Here is a 19103-nt window from a genome sequence, read left to right as displayed (position 1 = left end):
TGTCTCGCTGACAAGAGTGAAATTGAATTATTCTTGTGTAGTGGGATCGTTCATGGAGCTGAGATCGCACCTCCTGTGGCTTCTTTCTCGACAACGCTAACGGCAAATAAGGTTAATGATGATGATTTTAATCAAAATTGAAAATTTTATCGATTTATCTGGGTTGATGGTAATTCTGTTTAACTGTACCTCTTAAATTCACTGATTTACCTAATTCACATGCTGAATTGATCTGGGTAATTGTGTATTCTCTCTGGGTAATTGCATGATGTGCGATCATCATCTGGGTTTCTCGGCCTTTAGGGGGCTTTGTTGATTTAAGGGTTTAGTGAGTCCTCGTTGATCTTTTTTATTCGCCTTAGTTTTTTTTTTTTTAATGTTCACTAAGGTGCATTACACTTTTTTTGCTGTTATGATCGTTGGTTTCTGAAGGATCGTATTCTTCTCTCTCGGTGATCTCTTTTTCTTTTTGCAGTTTCATGTTCTGATCACTAGAAACTGTAATTGGCTGTTCGTGTTCTGTATCTGTCAGCTTACTAAAGTTGTTATAGTAGACTTCTTTGATTGCGTAATGTGACATCAAGTCTATTTAGGTTTTTGTGTTTTGGTTCTTTGTGACGAATCGTTTGCTTCTCTGTTTGGCGTTTTCATTTGTGTGCAGTTAATGCATAGTTAGTGTCCATTGCTCTGTGTTGTGATGATGTGTTTCATATGCATTGAAAAGCTGAGTTTTGTTTTTGTGTGGTATCATTGTCTTGTAGGCCGTAACTCAAGAAGTGAATGATGTGGAGCAATATGAAATGCAAAACGGTGGTGTTCTTGATAACAACAAGGTTGATCATAAGAAAGGGAAGGCTATACAATTAGGATCCCTTTCTTACGATGAGCAATTTGAGGTAAGTGTTTGATTTATTTTTCTCTCTCTATTATTTATGAGTGTGCTGATGCTTACACAGCTAAACTAACATTATTTATTTATCACTCTAGGCATCTGCTAGCGATCCTTATGGCAACATTGAATCTTATCCTGGATCCTCTCCACTATCAAATGGTTTGCTAGACCCTGATTCTTTGATCTACGAAGACGACGATTACTATTCTGATCAATATGGCTATGAAATGGACGAGGAGCTGGAGCAAGAGCAAGAAACTGATGAGTACTCCATGTATCAAGACATGTTTGACTCTAAGGATATCCCAACTGGCGTGGAGGTGTCAATGGATTGGTTTCCAAATTCGGATGACAAGGAAACAGCTAAACCAAGTGGGAGCAGCAAATCTTCTCGTGAAGAACATGGGATCAAACCAGATTCTCCCAACAGAAGTCCCAAGAAGGCAACGAAGATAAGTGGAATCCAATATCAGCATTCAGATTTGCCAACTCCTGTCGCTCAACCATGGAATGCTTTACCGCACAACTCTCAAGGAGTCATACCGTCCTCTGCTTATGCATTGCCACAGAAACATAAGACTGCGAAACCTGTGTATTATTTTCAGCCTCAGACTCCAGACACTGTGATGGGGGAGGCTCCGGTTGCTGCTCCAGGTCCTTCTGGTTTATCGCTTCCGGGACCAAAAAAACCATTCAATGTTAAAGGTTTTGTTAGTTCTCGGCCTAGAGTGGAAGAGGTTATTTCAGCTCCGGATTCTTCCAGAGTTAAGAAAAATATGGAGGATTATCTTGGGAAGTTTCTGTTTTTCAAAAGATTTGACATAGTCGACGATTTTGAGGATCACCATTATGCTTCTATGGGAAACACTTCGAAACAGGTTTGCGACCAGATGAGCATGAGTTTATCATCATTCTCAGATGTTTCTTTTATTTTTCAAGTACTGACGGTTTCTCTTTGTCTTATCAGCATTCAAAGGAATGGGCTAAAAGGATCCAAGAAGAATGGAGAATTCTTGAGAATGATTTGCCAGGTAATAATACACGCTGTCTTAGACATCAATTTTCGTTGCTTGATATTAGCAACTTCCCTTACATTTTTTTTCTCTTTTCTTTTATGTTGAAACAGAGATGATTTTTGTCAGAGCTTATGAATCTAGGATGGATCTTCTGAGGGCTGTAATCATTGGAGCCAAAGGAACTCCCTACCATGACGGTCTGTTCTTTTTCGATATCTTCTTCCCGGATACATACCCTTCTGTGCCACCGGTAAGTCAATCTAACTGTCTCAAAGTCAGTTTTTCTTGTCTCGCAAAGTCTTCTCTTTTTGATAGTTAAAGTCCGTTTTTTGTTTCCTTTTGGTTTTACAAAGGTCGTTCATTACCAATCTGGTGGGCTGAGAATCAACCCGAATCTGTACAATTGTGGGAAAGTGTGCCTGAGTCTTCTAGGCACTTGGTCTGGATCCCAGAGGGAGAAGTGGATCCCCAACAATTCTACAATGTTACAGGTTCTTGTCTCAATCCAAGGTCTAATCTTGAATGAAAAACCTTACTTCAACGAGCCAGGCTACGAGAGGTCAGCGGGTACTCCCCATGGTGAGAAGATGTCTAAAGATTACAGCGAAAAGACATTCTTACTTTCTTTGAAGACGATGGTTTACAACTTGAGGAGACCACCCAAGGTAACATAACCAAAAAAAACTCACTCCTTTACTACTAAAAAAACAAAAAGCTTTGACTATTAAAACCTTGAGTCTGTTTTTGGAATGCAGTTTTTTGAAGACTTTTCGTATGGGCATTTCTTCAGCTGTGCTCACGACGTGTTGAAGGCGTGTAATGCTTATAGAAACGGAGCTCCAGTGGGATCTGTGGTGAAGGGAGCAGCTGTTGAAGAAGATGTAGAAGAGAGTAGCGAGAGCAGCTCCAAGATGTTTAGGACAGATGTGGCTACCTTTGTGGAGACGGTTCTGCTCAAGGAGTTTATTCTTCTAGGCGTCCTTGGTCTCGAACCGGAAGAAGAAGAAGACAAACCCTCGGAGACTAACGTTGCAGAAAGCAGCAACAGTAACAGAAGCAGAGTTTCTTCAAGTTGAGCTCCACTGCTTCTTCTTTTTTTCTTTTCTTTTTTCTTCTTTTCCAATCTATGAATAACCAGAACAGATGAGTTAGTTTATCCCTTTCTAATTATCAAGGATCCTCTCTTTTTTTTTTTCTTCTTTTTTTATATGACATAAGACTATTGAGAGAGCTGAGAGAGAAGTTACTCTCATATGTACAGTTGCTTTTATCAGATTATTATTAGAGTTTATAGAGGAGATCTTTAAAAACAGAATCGAGTTTATGAAGCTCAGGCCAAAACCGGGATTGTTATATTGTAGTTAACCGGAATCGGTTTTGAAAAAAGTCGGGTCTTGTGTGAGAAGAAAAAAACCGGGATTGTTATATTGTATTGTCTAGTGGTTAGAGTGGAGACCTCTAAATGACGTCGGTATAAGTATAGAAGGAAGAATGAGGTGGCGAGAATAAATTAAAATCGTAAAAGAAATTATCCACACATCGCATTTTGTGTGTGCTCTGGGTTTCTCGGGTCATTCAAAATCAACAGAGCCAAACAAACAAACCAAACATCTCTCTACCACTAAACAAATTTCTCGCTGCTTCAATGGCGTCGTTGCTTGATTCCGTCACCGTTACCCGCGTGTTTTCTCTGCCTATCGCGGCCTCGATTTCATCTGCTTCACCGGTTCCGTCTGTTTCTGTACGCCGTGTTTCTACCGCCAGGTTTCTCGAGTTTAGAGGTCTAAAGGCTTCCCGGAGTCTGGCGTCTCAGTCGGTGCCGAATCGCAGATCCCGATTCGCTCGCGGTGGAAGAATCGCCTGTGAGGCTCAAGACACCACTGCCGCCGTCGAAGGTGTACATACTTTAACTTTGTTCTTCGTCTTCTCGTTTTTCATTTTATGGAATTTTATTCAGCGTTTCCTGATTGCTGATTGTGTGTGAAATGATCATAGAGAAGCTTTCAGGTATAAATTCATAGTGAATCTGTACCTGTTAGGCTATGAAGTTTTCAAATTTAGCAGTCGTTAGTTCGTTACTAAGGAGCATCAAATTGTGTACAAGTTTTCCTGAAATTTGGATTCTTTGAGACTAAAACTCGTTAGTGTTTTCGTTATTCTTATTTGAGGATAGTTTTGAGTTTCGTTTCTGGTCTGTTATACATTCTCTGAATCAGTTCTCTAAGACTAGAACTCTTAGTGATTGGAATCTGAAAGTCGAACTCGTAGGTCTGAACCTTAAACATATATTTTTGGGCTGTTTACGTTTGAGGATTCAACTTCTTCATCTATCAATTTGATTTGGTCTTTGTATGCATCCCTATAGTGTCCTTATTGCTTCCTTATAGCATATGGTTCAATATACCAGAGTCTTCCTTATTATGACAGAGCAGGCCTCTCTCTGATTCGCAACATTCCTCACTTTTCAGTTCACCACTGAGAGAAGAGATCTAACCTGAACATTGTTTGATGTGCAGTACCAAACCTGTCTGATTCAGAATGGCAAACACGGGTTCTCGAATCAGATGTCCCGGTATTGGTCGAATTTTGGGCGCCATGGTGTGGACCGTGCCGTATGATTCACCCCATAGTTGACCAACTGGCCAAGGACTTCGCAGGCAAGTTCAAATTCTACAAAATCAACACCGACGAGAGCCCAAACACAGCCAACCGTTACGGGATACGCAGCGTTCCGACCGTTATCATATTCAAAGACGGTGAGAAGAAAGACAGTATCATCGGAGCTGTCCCTAGAGAGACATTGGAGAAAACTATAGAAAGATTCTTGGTCGAGTAAACTAAACCCAAAAACAAAAACAAGTTTGACTCTTTTATCACTCAACCACCAAATGATATCTTCTTCTCTGTTGTTGTCTGTCATTCTTGTAAGGTCTCTTTTGACTATTATGTTTTCGTGGGTCCACTTTGTCTTAGTTCATAAAAAAAAAAACTCCACCGACGCCATTAAAGGAGAGGACGAGAAGCACAACTCCACGTGGAACCACATGCCATTGTTCTTCTTCTTAAGCTCTAACTCACCGTACAACCTATAAATACATAATCTTGTTTAGTATGAAGGCTTCCGTACTTTTTGATTCTGTGTACTGCATAGGACATGTATAGTAATGCCACGCGGGTCTATGTCCATATTATATGTGTGTTCGATTATTAATCCTATTATGTTAAGTGTATACTATGTGCCCTGACATGTATATAATAAACGGTAATGAGAAAACGCGTTTGTTTCATGAATAATTTTAATTTTTGATACACACATCTTATCTCGGATAACACAGGTCATCCACAAAAGAGTTGTTTTTTTTTTTTCGCGAACTCGCATTAAATAAAACAATAGACTAATACGTAGAAAATATCATTTCAAAGATACAGTTAGATCTCAAAACTCTGATGAATAATTAACATATGAAATTAAATCCTGAACTAAATACCTAGCTAGATATCAAAAACGTTTGTCAACACTCAACAGTGCCAACTTTACTCACAAAAATTAACTCTTACTTGATAATCCGAACCAAATGTTAGTTGCTGTCATATAAAGGCATTACCATTTTCTAGCATATTGTATAGTGTTTAACATATTTCTATCTTGTAGTATTCATTATTCAAGATTAGTATTGCTCATGAAAATTTTCCTCGAATAACCAATTTGTTGTTACATAATTTCGAGTTATGAACATATCAATGTTTTTTTTTTGGTAAAGACATATCAATGTTATCTAAACCAAATCTCAAAATAAACAAAGCTAATTAAGTAATTAACTATATGACACTAAGTTTTTTTTTTTTTTTTTTTTGAACAAAAGTTTTTTATACTTCTTAGGTGAAAAAAACGGAGAAATAATATTTGTCCTGGACCTATATTCAATTATTAGAGAATTTTCACGAGTAATAAAAAAAATAAGGCTCCAACTAAGAAAGATAACGAACACATGCATGAGATTATGGTGCATGTAAGTGAAAATAAGTCGTTGATAATCACCGACAAAACGCGTTAATTCTGAACTGATCCTTATAAAACGAGTCCAAAAGGCTTCCTTCTCCTTCAAGCAATCACTTGTGAACTAAAACCTTTCCTCCGATTTCTCTTTGTTTCATGAAGAAATACATTATACTAAAAAAATATACATACGGAAATGAAGGGGAAATATTTGGTAACGGTTATTCTCTTGGTTGGCACATTAAGTGAGGGGATGTGTTCTAATGGTTGGATTAGGGCTCATGCAACATTTTATGGTGTTAATGATAGCCCTGCTTCACTTGGTAAAAAGTCCTTAATAGATTAATACTTGTGTTTCTTACTTTAGCTTTTGTATATAGTAAATTCAACTTTATTGATGTATTTGTTTATAGGAGGAGCTTGTGGATATGACAATCCTTACCACGCCGGATTCGGAGCCCATACGGCGGCGCTAAGCGGTGCGCTATTCAGAAGCGGCGAGTCATGTGGTGGTTGCTACCAAGTGAGGTGCGACTATTGGGCGGATCCTAAGTGGTGTCTCCGAGGAGCCGCCGTGACGGTGACAGCTACAAACTTTTGTCCGTCGTCGAACAACAACGGAGGTTGGTGCAATCTCCCTCGCCACCACTTTGACATGTCAATGCCCGCTTTCTTCCGCATTGCCCGTCGCGGCAACGAAGGCATCGTCCCCGTCTTCTATCGCCGGTAACATATACTTTTCTATTTAGCATTGACATTAAAAAAAAAAAAAAACGATGTAGAGAATGATAAATTATAACGTTGTCGTAGTAACATATTAATATTCGCAACACATAAAACGCCAACACAAATAAACAAACAATCTATCCCCCATAACCACATAATACAGCAAATATGTTTCTAATAGAATATTTAATTAGCTTCGTTACATAAAAAAAGATTTATAGCATCATGTAATATGAGCAAATATTTTAATATTTTGTCTTTTTTTTTTCGGGTTTTCAAAAATCTGTTACTAATTTTTGTTTTTTGATTACAACTATTTATATAGGGTGGGATGCAAAAGGAGAGGTGGTGTGAGGTTCACGATGAGAGGTCAAGGGAACTTCAATATGGTAATACTGTCAAACGTTGGCGGGGGCGGCGCGGTGAAAGCGGTTGCGGTGAGAGGGTCAAGGGGAAAGACTTGGCTTCAGATGACTCGTAATTGGGGTGCCAACTGGCAGAGCTCCGGCGACCTCCGGGGACAGAGACTCTCCTTTAGAGTTACTCTTTTTGACCGCAAAACGATGACTTTTTTAAACGTTGTCCCTTCTTCTTGGTGGTTCGGCCAAACCTTCTCTTCTCGAGGCCAATTCCTCTGACCACAACTTCTAAAACGATGCCGTCTTGCTTTCTCTTTCTTCTTTATAACCAACCAATGGAGCTAATTTCCAACTCTTTGCTTATTTATGAACGTTGCCCTTAGTTTTTTTGGGGGGCAGTGTTCCTTTCTGTTTTACTAAATAATTTTATGCAAGTGGTTTCTCATTTATGTATGAGTCGAAATTTAAAGTTAAACGAGTCTTGCTGAATCTATATTAATGGAAATAACGTTTTTAATTAGTTTCCAATTTATTACAACAAATTTCATTTCTTAAGTACAGTTATCACTTATCAGAGCTTTACAATAACAATTTAGAAGAGCAAGTAAATGTGATATGACAAAGAAACCGCATACAATGTTATTGCTGTCACTTGTCAGTACAGTCTACCCGTTACTGGAAATAAACTCTTTTGTTATAAAAAGATAAAACAAATAAAATACATTGTACCCAAAAATAAATATATAAATAAAAATTGGAAAAACAAGGAGGTGGCCCATGCTTTTTCTGCTACTTTTTTCTCTATTCTCGAAGAGTTGATTTTTCAAATACAAAATACAAAATAGTAAATATAATTATTGTTATAATTTAAGACTTAGTAAAACCACTTTTGTTAATTTCCTCCCCCTTTTAAGCTTTCTGTGATCTTAAGATTAGATTAATTACCAAAATCTCATTGTTATGAATGTTTAACCACATTCAGTTATTTTATCATCATCAGACTGATATATAGTATTTCTCTATTACTAATTATTGTAAAATGAAATATATGTAGCTCTACTAATAACTTTCCTTTTGCCCATCATCAACTTAATTCTACACATAGAAGTGGTCCTTTTTTATTCAGGTTTTAATAGTATCATCAAGTAAAAAGCTGAATCAATGTATTTTTAATCAAATGAATGGCGTTACAGTTGCAGATCTCACAGTGGAATAAGAACAAAAAAGTTTGTTTTAAATCTAACAAGAAAAGCAGAAGAACAAAGATTAGAAAAATGGGTAATATTAGGGAAGTAATTAAAAATGGTCATAAACCCTCAAAGCCCATCAGAACCAGACATCGATTCTTTTCATGTTCCACGGATGATAGATTTGAACAGAACCATTAAATGATATCTTTTACCAAAAAGAAAATCACTTTTAATAAACAAAATTACAATCTAAAAGACATTGATACCCTTCCCATGCTTTCACACTCTTCTTGAAAAATGAACGCAGAGAGAGAAAGAGAAGACAACCCTCTTCCTTTAGTAAAGGTCTCTCTGTGTTGTTTTCACTGAAATTCCTTTCTTTTTTTTTGCTCTCGACTTCATTTTTTTTTATTCACACAGTGAAGAGACAAAGCTGTGTTATAGATGAGGGGACCTTTGGGAGCTGTGATTGGAAGATACACTTCAAGTGATGGGAGTGCTCCAAATGATGGGATCATCAAGCACAACAGAAAGTGCAGAGATATTACGTTTCTCGTCATCTTCATTGCCTTTTGGATTTCAATGATTGTTAATTCCAGCTTTGGTTTCAACCAGGGAAACCCATTAAGGTAAAGATTCCATGGATTTTGCTCGAAATCTCTTTGGACAAAGCTTCGTCATTTCCTTCGTCTGTTTCTTCCTAAAATCTTAAATTGGGTTTTCAATTCTTCCTCCTTGTTTAGCTAATCTCAGCAGATTTTGCCTTTTATTATATGCCAAAGTTTGTATCTTTTTAGTACTATTTGTGGGGTAAAGTAGATATTTTTCTTCTTCTTGCCGTTCTTTAGGAAATATTTGTAAATGCATAAACTTGATTGTAAAAAAGTTTCTTCAGTATCCATTTCCGCTGACTGTTCCGTGAATACTGCTCTGTTAACCTTAACTCATGAGTGGTTATGACTTTATTTTTGCAGACTCACATATGGATTGGACTATGAAGGGAATGTGTGTGGTAGCAAGCATCATCACCGTGACCTTACTCAACTTGAGCTTAGATATTGGTTAAACCCTAACCAAGTTTATGAAAGTGGTTTGAAAGATGGGGAGCTCAAATTGGCTAATGCTAGGACTATTTGTCTCTTGGATTGCCCTGCACCTTCAGATGATACTCTCAACTGGGTCTGTGACTATCCAGACGGCGAGATTCGTCTCAAGATGAATGATTGGATCGACAGGAATTACGATTACTTTGAGTTTCTTACTCCAGAAATGAGGAATTCATCTCTTCAGCTTCAGGGTCCTTGTTACCCTGTAATATTCCCTAGTGTGAATGGTAAGAGTGCATTATGTATGCATACAAGCTTAGTCTCTCTTTATCTCTTTTGTTTTTCTCTTTCTCTTACCGGTTTGTAACAAGATTTTTTCTTTGATTATGTAGTCTATTGGAGCTGCCAATACATTGCTCGTGCTTCAAATTCATCACTGCGCCACTGGCAGCAGATGGGTGGTGTGAATATTCAAGAGGACATGATTATAGACAAATCTATTCGAAGGTCGTTGAATTCTCGGGCCTCAGTTCTAAAGGTTAGAGAATGACCTTCTTCTCTCTTGACATATAAACTCTACTCTCAACTTGTTCTTGGAAAAAAATTGATGATTTTGAAGAAAGTTTTAAGCGTTTGTTGGTTGTAAATCGCAGCGTTACGTGGCTGATATTGGCAAGTCATGGCCAGTATTGATTGTTTGTGGAGGCCTTGTCCCGCTGTTTCTATCCCTTGTTTGGCTTTTCCTGATTCGGCATTTTGTTGCCGCCATGCCCTGGATAACTGTTGTCCTTTTCAACATGCTTTTAATATCGGTGACGATCTTCTATTACTTAAAAGGTTGGTTTAAAGAAAATCAAATCTCCACTGTCTTTCTTTGTGTTTCAAGTCATATGGAATCACTATATGCTGATTCCATCTTTATTTCCTTGTAGCTGGATGGATTGGGAATGATGCTGTAACACCTATTATCGGTGAGCATGACCCATACTTTCATGTGTATGGTCGAGTAAGTTAACATTTTCTACGTTATGTTACTTTCAACTTTCAAGTTCACTAAATGAGAGTCTATTCCCAAAGTTCAAGGCCTCTTTCATTGTTTGTTCCTCCAGGAGCTGACTCATGTCCGTGGAGTCGCTATTCTGATGACCTTTATCTCAGCTGTTGCTATCCTCACTTCTATCGCCATCATCCGCCGAATTCTTATGGCAACATCAGTCCTCAAGGTGAATATTGGTTTCCAAGTATACTTGTGTTACCAGTTTGGCTTTTGCTAGAAATGTCATTTTGTTGTTTATACTTGTGAAAATCCAGGTAGCTGCTAAAGTAATAGGAGAAGTGCAAGCGCTGATAATTTTCCCGACTATACCATACGCGATGCTCGCCATATTCTATATGTTCTGGTTATCCGCGGCTCTCTATCTATTCAGCTCTGGTCAAGTTGTTCAGAACAACTGCAATAACACTAACTGTTGCGCCTACGATCTCGTGTTAAAGAAAGTGAACTGTGACCATTGTTGCGGTTACAGCATACGTTACACTCCCCACATCACCATTGCTATATTCTTCCATCTGTTTGGTTGCTATTGGGCCACACAGTTCTTCGTTGCATCTTCAGCGACAGTGATTGCTGGCTCTGTAGCTTCTTATTATTGGACTCAAGGGGAAGCATCGGTAAGCTTGCATTTCTGAGTGTATGAAACTGTCCATTTGTTATTAACATACTGATTGGGATTTTACGGCTAAACAATGCAGCCAGAGCAGCCAGAGATACCTTTTCTTCCTGTTTTCGCGTCAATGAAGCGGCTTGCACGCTACAACCTAGGATCCGTGGCTCTTGGTTCTCTCATTGTCTCTTTTGTGGAGTCTGTTCGGTTTATTCTCGAAGCGATTCGTCGTAGAACAAAAGTAAGCGGGACCACACCTGATCACTGGTTTTGGAGAATGGGCCATTACACTTCACGTGGCTGTCTCAAGAGCGTTGAGTGGACCATCAAGTCTGTGAACCGCAATGCCTACATAATGGTAACAGCAAGATCTTCTCTGTTTGGTCCAAAAGATATCCATTTCTTTAACCATTTCTTGATCGTTCGGTGTCTTTGCAGATTGCTATAACAGGGAAAAGCTTCTGCAAATCGTCTGCAATCGCGACAGAGCTGATCATGAACAACATTATGAGGATAGGCAAGGTTAATGTAATAGGAGATGTTATATTGTTTCTAGGGAAGCTTTGTGTGAGTCTCTTCAGTGCTCTCTTTGGCTTTCTGATGTTGGATTCGCACAAGTATCGTTCTTCTCACAACAAAGTCTCGTCCCCGCTATTACCCGTTTTGGTAAAAAAAAAACACTTCTCTTTTCCCTCAAGACTCGTTGTCTATATACAAAGTAAGATGGTGTTTTTGAGCTTGGATACATTTGATTTTGACTCTCTCTCTCTCTCTCTCTCTGTGCACAGGCATGTTGGGCTTTGGGGTATATTGTGGCCACACTTTTCTTTGCGGTGGTGGAGATGTCGATAGACACAATCATTCTCTCCTTCTGTCAAGATTCAGAGGAGAATCAAGGGAATGCTCAGCATGCGCCGTCTCTTCTGCTTGAAACTTTAGATAGCAATCAAGATGAAGAGGTTCAGAGACTTACGCACTGATAGATCCATACTGTATAAGTTTTGTTTCTTCTTTCTTTGGCCGGTTTATATGGTTTTAAAAAAAATGGAATCTTTTATCCCTCAAAACATTCTAAGCATATTGTAATGTCAGATGGCTTGATGATTCTTCGATTCCGAAACCAAAAATTATATTTCTGCCAACATGCCTCTTTGTTTGGGTACATACCGAATCAGACTGTTTCAAACAGTACAGTCAATTTTTCAATAGAATGAAGCAAAAGGGTTTCAACCAATGGTGTGTTTTTATTTCTTGGCAAAACTCAATTTCTTAGGGTCAATAACATCAACTCGAATCATCATCACGAGGCCATTATTTTCTTCAGACCATGCAATGGATTCTCCCTCCAGCAGCTTTGCAATTGCAGTATGCTAAGAAAAAAAAGTAAACCGAAGCATTTCAAGTTTCTATTCACAGAAGAAGAAGAAGTTAGATGAGTATAGATAGTTACCTTTCGTTTGCATTTGGAATCTTCCTTGTTGTCACCCAATTTGACTCTGAGGTACTTGATAGCTAAATCATGAATAGAATACAAAGAGATTAGATTCTTCATTTCCGTTAGAACAAAAAAAAGGTTTAGAGAGGGATTTAAACCCGTACATGGAATGCCGGAGAAGTTCTTAAATTGGAGCTTGAGAAGACGAAGAGCTTCCCTTGGTTCGTGTTCGTTCACATTCACTGTCACTAACTCGTCTTCCTTGTAAGTCAAATCATCGTCTTTCCTATAAGCATGGTTTTGAATTTTCTCAACTCTTTTTGCCAATGGAGTATATAGCAGAAAAACACAGTACAAGATTGAACAGAAATGGTTGTGAATTAACTGACTTGACTTCAAACACCTTTGCCATGGATATGTCATCTGCTTCTCGAGCTTTTCGTCTGAAAACGTGCCCCTATGTATTGGGGAAGATATCAAATAGTTATTTATATAGAACACAATACAGACATTGATCACTTTCAACCAAAAATTTCTTTCCAAATTGTACCTTCTCCACGAGTCTGTGTGCTCGCTCGGTTTCCCCTTTGGAGAATGCTTCTACAGCCTGTCAAAGAGGAGGAGGTTTTAGTTATGCAACCATCACACATAGCCATAATAAAAAAGATAACGGTGTATCGGGTAAATGAATCCTCAATATCTCAAAAACAGACTTACAGCTCCGTAATATTCTTTCATCTCCTGCAAATACTCGTGTACTGCTTTACGATGTGCCTTATATTCATCTTCTTCATCTTCATCTATCAAAGGAGTAACATAGAAACTTCAGCATAACTTTAAGAAATACGAGAACAAACTCAAATAAACGTACATGTAAGACTATGACACTGTTACCTTCTTTAGGTGTATGTGACGATACTTTCACAGTAACCACTGTCTCTTCGAAAGGGTCTTCCGGAGGTTTAAAAACAGGACGACCAGGAACTCTTGCTCTCCTTTCTCCAAACCGTCGAGTTATTTTTGGTATTTCCTCATATCTTTCCGAACCTGAGAACAAAGCTTCTAAAACTTCCTTTTCGAGACCAGTATTGTTCTTGCCTCCTTCCTGTGAACCTGTTAAGGTTCTTGCTCCATCACTGCATCATCACAGAGAGAAATTTGAAGAGTAAAAGGATCGAAAAGATTGCCAGGAGAAGGATTTTGTACGAAGATTGACTAGAAAAAGCGTACCTCTGAGAAAACTTTTGCAGTTCCACTTGGTTGCCGGACGTAGATCCCTGTCTTTGAGGATCAACTTTTGACATCTTTAAGAAAAAGGCAACAAACAAAGTAACCAACCCGAGTCAGATTTAGAAGAAGAGGTTATTCTATAACATTAACAACGACCAAACTGAAGTCATAACAAAAGCTCACAGCATCATTGGAAATTCCAACATCAGCATACTTCTTAGTATCAGACAAGTCAAGCAGTTTCTCCGTACTCTGCAATATAATTAAGAATATAAATTAATTAAGAATATAAATTGGATGGCAAAAGAAGAAAGATACAAGCAATCTATGAAATTCTCACAGGAGCCATATGCCAAGAACTATAGAGATACCAATTACAATCAAGTGAACAAAATTAGAGGAGATGGGTGGAATCAAAAGTCAACTTTATCTCGAACTTTAGTCAGCAAATAATATTAAGTCACAGAAAAAGGTGTCAAAGTGGCTAAAGGGTATAATTGTAAATAATTTTCCAAAGTAGCTGAAATAAAAATTGATTAGGCTGGTGGTCATCCTGATGAGCTTCAAGGTGTTGGAGAATATAATATAATTCGGCCAAGAAAAGGTAAAACATATTATATATTTTTAAAAAGAAGACAAAGAAGGCATATCCAAAAGCGAGATGTTATTAAAGAAACAAAAAATACATAACTATTATATTCAGAGCTAAGGGTACTTGCTTACCTTCTTCACATCATATCCGCATACGCCTGATAGATTGGTGGAAAGCAGATAAACCTTATTAAAGAAGAAAAAAGATGTCAAGCATATGCAAGGGAAAAAAGTGGAGAATGCTTACCAAGAATCTGGTGAATGACCTCTGGGCTAGCTTCAAAGCCTTCTCCGAGCATCTTAACAATAAATTCCTCAACATCAGTTGGAGCCCTGCTTATGTTTGCCTTGTTGCATTCTGGCATTTTTTCACTCCATATCTCAGTTTCTGGAATGTCCTTCGAGTCTATCTTCATCGGTTTAGTTGCTTCTCGGGGAGCATTTGATATAGGCCTGGTTCTAGCATACTCCTTACCGATAACACTTGAAACAGTACCAACTGAGACGGAATTTTTTTTCGACCTCCATACTTTGGCTTTGTTATGTTCTTGTGGTCGAACTTCCTTGGGAACATGCGTTGGTTCTGAGGCTGCTCCATTCGTCTTGACTTGGTCACTTTGAGTCGTCTTTTCTGTCATCGCAACGAGAATCTCACCAGCCACATCGACATTCTGGCTTGCTTGGCAGTAAGCAGCAGCTATGTCATCAAGAGAAAAACGAGAACCAAAAGCGTCAAGAAGCACTTGCAAGCTTCTTGAATCTGGATCACTGTGCGAAGACGAGCTTGCGATCATCGACATTTTCTCCTTCTAAATTCACAATGCAAAACGAATGGCGTCGGTTAATATAGAAGCAGTCCAATATAAACATCGATAGTGATGCTACAAATGCAGAATGCGGAATCAAAATGTTCCCTACACTACAACCAAAATGAAATGCATTTGAAGCCGCAAAGAAACAAGCTTCCATCATCTTCCTAATAACCGTCTTTGACTGGGAACTGAAGCAGAACATGGTGCCCCATTAAAGACAATATTTTCAACATAGATTCGGTTCAAAATCTATGTTGTCTATCCAGTATAAACACAATCAAAACGAGCATTGAACAAACACCTGGCAGGCATAATTTCTCCGACGTGAGAAGGCAATTAAAATGGCGAACACCACATTTACCTCTACGCAAGCCAATCAATTATCTCTCTTTGTTTTTGTTTTTCACTTCCAATGTAATACAAGTGAAGCAAATCAATGGCACAGTGACAAAAGAGATGAATTTGAGGACACAATTCTAACTCGTTATCAACAATAACGGCGCAAATAGACGAAATTGAAACGCATAGAACCAAGCAAAGAAATGTGAAGTCTTGAGCGAAACAAGTAAAGAAGAAGAAAAGAATAAAGAATCTTTGATATATGAAGATTGAAAAGCAATCGGAACTCGCTTCGAGACCGCAGAGAAATCCATTTCCCAGTAATCGGCAATGTAAGATGTAAAATGTAAGAGTAGTCTTACCGAAAACGCAGAAAATCGATGTAGTCGGGGGAAGGTTTTAGCCGCGGCGAAAAGACGCCGGAGACGGTGGAGAGAAAGGAGAGGGCTATCCAATCGAGAATCTGAATCGGGGAATTGCTATTGATTTTCGAAAGATGGTAAGCTAGTAAAATCCACCGGAGAAGAAGAAGAGAGAATTTGCTGGCGACGATAAACTTCTCAGTTAAGAACGGAGATGTCTTTGGTGCATGAGTGTGAAGGTTTTATAGACTCCACAATTTACCAAACAATTTTTTTATTTCTTTGGAAACTTAACAAACATTTAATACAGTATTTTTCTCGATTTTTTGTTCATTTAATTTCTCCCGAAAGAAAAAAAAAACATCGTCAAACGGCTCAAACCAAAGATTAAAAAAAACTAGAAAAAGTTGAAGTTGAAAATCGAAGAGCCAAATTGAAAAAAAAAAAATCAATCTGAGTCATAAAGATCATTTACATGTGCGATATTATTATTGAGAAAAATCAAAAGGAAAAAAAAAAAGGATTTCTAAAGTTTTGAGGAGATAGAAATATGTAATGCAGTCCTTTATGTTATATTTATTTGTGTACTAGTAATCCTCCATAGTTGTAGTCTTATCAAAATAGCACTCCTTGTTTTGTAATTACAAAGTAGCCTTTTGTTTCATTTTCCGTCCTCGTTTCTTCTTCCTCCTCACACCGTCAATTTCACTCATTATTTGTCTTCTGCGTTCGCCGACGAATTTCTGGTAAGCTCACTCTCCTAATACTCATCTAAGTAGTTCCTGGATCTACGTTTCGAGCAATCCCAAGAATTTGGTTCCTCCTCTTAATTTCTTCATTTACGAGTGTAGATATAGGCATAGCGTTGTTGTTTGTAAAATTTCCGAATCTTTCAGGACCCGAGTGTTTGCCCATTAAACGCAGACGCAGCTCAAAACTGTTCCTTTGCTGTTTTGCAATCATGAATTTTGCGTTATTGCAGAGAAAGTATGGGGTCGAGAGGAATAATCAGCGATAAATGGTCAATGAGGATTCTATGGGGCTGTGCAATTGGAAGTGCGATCGGTATGATCTTAAAAGATTGGATTAGTTTCAAATTCAAGAGCTTTCTTTCTCTGAGAGACAACTTCTTTAACCATATGATTGTTTTAGGTTTATACATGGTTGCCGTAGAAAGACAAACTCAGAACAGGGCACGTGCTTTGGCTGAAGGTTTGAGAGCTGCAGAATCACAAGGTGATGGTGATAGTGTCTGAATCTCCCCCGACCCAAGAGCTCAGATGTTGTCATCAGTTGAGCTTCTTTTCTTTTATATATGATAACATCTTGTTCCCAAAGATTGTGTTGATGTAGTTTCTTGTTGGCAAATAATCTCCTAAAACGGTTTTCGAAACTTGAAGAGTTGAAGTTGCTTAACATACATTTTGTGTTATCGAAAAAGCCTCTTAACTTTTGCTCTGTCATGCCATGTTTGTGAATCAATTTTCTCATGCGTGTTTTCAGCTGAGGCATTTTGCGTTTACGGGATGTGTGTTCTTTTAGGTATAAGTCTCACCTCCTATAAAACCATGAGGGGTTCTTTTTCGAAAATGTACAGCAGGATCAAACTTATTTCCTAGCAAGACAAAAAAAGAATGGGTCAGGGACACCAAGGTAAATGCTTTGGGTTCCTCCTCTTACTATGCTTCTTCAGTTCAACTTTCGCACGCAGGATTCTTAAGGATATCCCTATGATGGAGCCAAGGAAGCTAGATCTAAACCATCAAGTGAAGCCTGGGATGGTTAGTTTGAGCCAGCAAAGTCATGAGTTGTTCGATGTAGAGCCTGAGCACAAAGTCAAGTCTGACCATAAACTGCAAGCTATGTGGAGTGAACCAGAAGAACCTGATTACAAAGTCAAGCTTGGCCAGAAGCTGCAGTCCATGTCGAGTGAACCAGAAGAGCCTGAGCACAAAGTCAAGCCTGATCATAAACTGCAATCTCTGTGGAGTGAACCAGAAGAACCTGATCACAAAGTAAAGCCTGTTCACAAAGTAAAGCCTGATCACAAAGTCAAGCCTGATCACAAAGAGAAGCCTGATCATAAAGTGCAGTCCATATCGGGTGATCTTATGCATAAACTGCCGACCATGGCGAGTGAAGTAGAAGATCCTGACCACACAGTTAAGCCTATGGGTTATGGTGAAGGTCGGGGATATGGAAGTGGCAATGGTTTTGGCTATGGCATTGGTTATGGCAGTGGAGGCAGTGGCTTTGGAGAAGGTGTTGGCTCTAGTGGAGGCAGTGGCTTTGGAGAAGGAATTGGCTCCGGTGGAGGCAGTGGCTTTGGAGAAGGAATTGGCGCTGGTGGTGGTTCAGGTGTTGGCATTGGAGAAGGGATAGGATCCGGGTCTGGCCAACCTAATTGCGGTCCTGTCACGGGAGCTCCAGGTAGCGGATTTGGTGAAGGCATTGGACAAGGTAGTGGTTCAGGCGAAGGGATTGGTATCGGTATAGGACGTGGCTCAAGTGGTGGACCCAGTGTAGTTGTCCCAGGCACAACAATCCCTCCCATAGTGGTTCCAGGCACACAGATTCCCGGTTTTGTGATTCCAGGTGTCACGGTTCCTGGCTATGGTACTGGCTGCCAAACCGGTGGCTGCACTCCAAGCGCACCATATTACCACCCACCTACTTACCAACCACCAAGCTGTCCCCATTGTCCACATTTCACTTCAGGACAAGACAAGCACATGTCAGACAAAGGAGCCATGACCGAAGCACTTGCACCAACTTCAAATGAGATGCACATCTAAGCTTTCAGTGTCCATGGAAACGCAAAATCTAATAACTCACTCATAATGAGATATATTTTGGTTTGATAAAAAGCTTCACATTAAGTTGAATAACCCAAGGTTACCTAAATAAAGTTTTAATAAGGGAAATTTGCTTAAGAAATACTGCTCATTTGCTGCAGACAAGATTGAGTAAAGAATTAGGCAACTGGTGCTGTTTTTGCATTCCCATGTGTGTATATTTGACAAATGAGTTTGAATAGGCCAAGCCCACAAATCCAGCTAAGCTGTATTCTGATGAAAACTTTCTGAAACGATAGTGGTGCTGTAATAACATTTCCATCTCCGATCATAATATGTATGAATTATGATCTCAGATTGTTTACCAAAATATAGAGAATGTTGAATTCCATATTATAAAACGTCTTGGTTTGTCCAGGCTTTTTTATAAAACGTCTCAAATCTCTATTGAATTCCATTACAATAAGGACTCTTTATGCTTTTTATTTAATACACATACACTTTGACATGCAATTTGAGTTATAGGTATACGCTTACGTACACAATCTACAAATTATATGCTTTTCATTAATATCTTATTTCTATTTTTCGCTACTTGAGTTGTTTTGACAACACTCTAAAATAGAGTCGTCAGACATTTCCTCACCAT

At 38.7% G+C, this 19103-nt stretch overlaps 7 protein-coding genes across 11 annotated transcripts; 6 read left to right on the top strand and 1 right to left on the bottom strand.

Annotated features, from left to right (window-relative positions):
- Positions 1–6: 6 nt before the first annotated feature.
- Positions 7–3220, top strand: LOC18023240 (probable ubiquitin-conjugating enzyme E2 25). The gene is made up of 7 exons (XM_006406915.2): positions 7–111; positions 762–896; positions 988–1770; positions 1860–1923; positions 2019–2158; positions 2262–2573; positions 2664–3220. The coding sequence occupies exons 2-7, from the start codon at positions 801–803 to the stop codon at positions 2982–2984; spliced, it is 1716 nt and encodes a 571-aa protein (XP_006406978.1). The 5' UTR covers positions 7–111; positions 762–800; the 3' UTR covers positions 2985–3220.
- A 173-nt stretch (positions 3221–3393) lies between these two features.
- LOC18023239 (thioredoxin M4, chloroplastic) lies at positions 3394–5135 on the top strand. Its single transcript, XM_006406914.2, has 2 exons — positions 3394–3803; positions 4425–5135. Exons 1-2 carry the CDS (start codon positions 3554–3556, stop codon positions 4742–4744), a joined length of 570 nt encoding a protein of 189 aa, XP_006406977.1. The 5' UTR covers positions 3394–3553; the 3' UTR covers positions 4745–5135.
- Positions 5136–6101: 966 nt separating this feature from the next.
- On the top strand, positions 6102–7270 carry LOC18023238 (expansin-A12). Its single transcript, XM_006406913.2, has 3 exons — positions 6102–6228; positions 6319–6631; positions 6957–7270. Exons 1-3 carry the CDS (start codon positions 6102–6104, stop codon positions 7267–7269), a joined length of 753 nt encoding a protein of 250 aa, XP_006406976.1. The 3' UTR covers position 7270.
- Positions 7271–8498: 1228 nt separating this feature from the next.
- LOC18023237 (choline transporter protein 1) lies at positions 8499–11920 on the top strand. The gene is made up of 10 exons (XM_006406912.2): positions 8499–8809; positions 9155–9513; positions 9619–9764; positions 9880–10063; positions 10159–10232; positions 10336–10449; positions 10538–10897; positions 10979–11248; positions 11329–11556; positions 11679–11920. Exons 1-10 carry the CDS (start codon positions 8625–8627, stop codon positions 11868–11870), a joined length of 2112 nt encoding a protein of 703 aa, XP_006406975.1. The 5' UTR covers positions 8499–8624; the 3' UTR covers positions 11871–11920.
- A 49-nt stretch (positions 11921–11969) lies between these two features.
- LOC18023236 (putative nuclear RNA export factor SDE5) lies at positions 11970–15869 on the bottom strand. Of its 5 annotated transcripts, none has more exons than XR_002900763.1 (12): positions 15660–15869; positions 14413–14955; positions 14279–14332; positions 13739–13807; positions 13556–13629; positions 13220–13461; positions 13043–13125; positions 12876–12932; positions 12711–12782; positions 12490–12611; positions 12341–12402; positions 11970–12260 (listed from the first exon to the last, which is right to left on the bottom strand). XR_002900763.1 is itself a non-coding variant. In XM_006406911.2 (12 exons), the coding sequence occupies exons 2-12, from the start codon at positions 14944–14946 to the stop codon at positions 12135–12137; spliced, it is 1482 nt and encodes a 493-aa protein (XP_006406974.1). In that variant the 5' UTR covers positions 14947–14955; positions 15660–15869; the 3' UTR covers positions 12003–12134. The 5 variants fall into 5 exon arrangements, 4 of the variants coding, with proteins under 4 accessions (XP_006406974.1, XP_024015115.1, XP_024015117.1 ...); XM_006406911.2 differs by having other exon boundaries at positions 12003–12260; positions 12715–12782; positions 14279–14304; positions 14394–14955; XM_024159347.1 differs by having other exon boundaries at positions 12003–12260; positions 12715–12782.
- A 777-nt stretch (positions 15870–16646) lies between these two features.
- Positions 16647–17110, top strand: LOC18023235. The gene is made up of 2 exons (XM_024159082.1): positions 16647–16724; positions 16812–17110. The coding sequence occupies exons 1-2, from the start codon at positions 16649–16651 to the stop codon at positions 16913–16915; spliced, it is 180 nt and encodes a 59-aa protein (XP_024014850.1). The 5' UTR covers positions 16647–16648; the 3' UTR covers positions 16916–17110.
- A 125-nt stretch (positions 17111–17235) lies between these two features.
- Positions 17236–18538, top strand: LOC18023233 (aspartate, glycine, lysine and serine-rich protein). The gene has a single exon (XM_006406909.2). The coding sequence runs from the start codon at positions 17294–17296 to the stop codon at positions 18452–18454; it is 1161 nt and encodes a 386-aa protein (XP_006406972.1). The 5' UTR covers positions 17236–17293; the 3' UTR covers positions 18455–18538.
- Positions 18539–19103: the final 565 nt, after the last annotated feature.

Source organism: Eutrema salsugineum, unplaced genomic scaffold, assembly GCF_000478725.1.
Source record: "Eutrema salsugineum unplaced genomic scaffold, Eutsalg1_0 scaffold_13, whole genome shotgun sequence".
NCBI lineage: Eukaryota > Viridiplantae > Streptophyta > Magnoliopsida > Brassicales > Brassicaceae > Eutrema > Eutrema salsugineum.
This window is presented reverse-complemented; position numbering and strand designations above follow the sequence as displayed.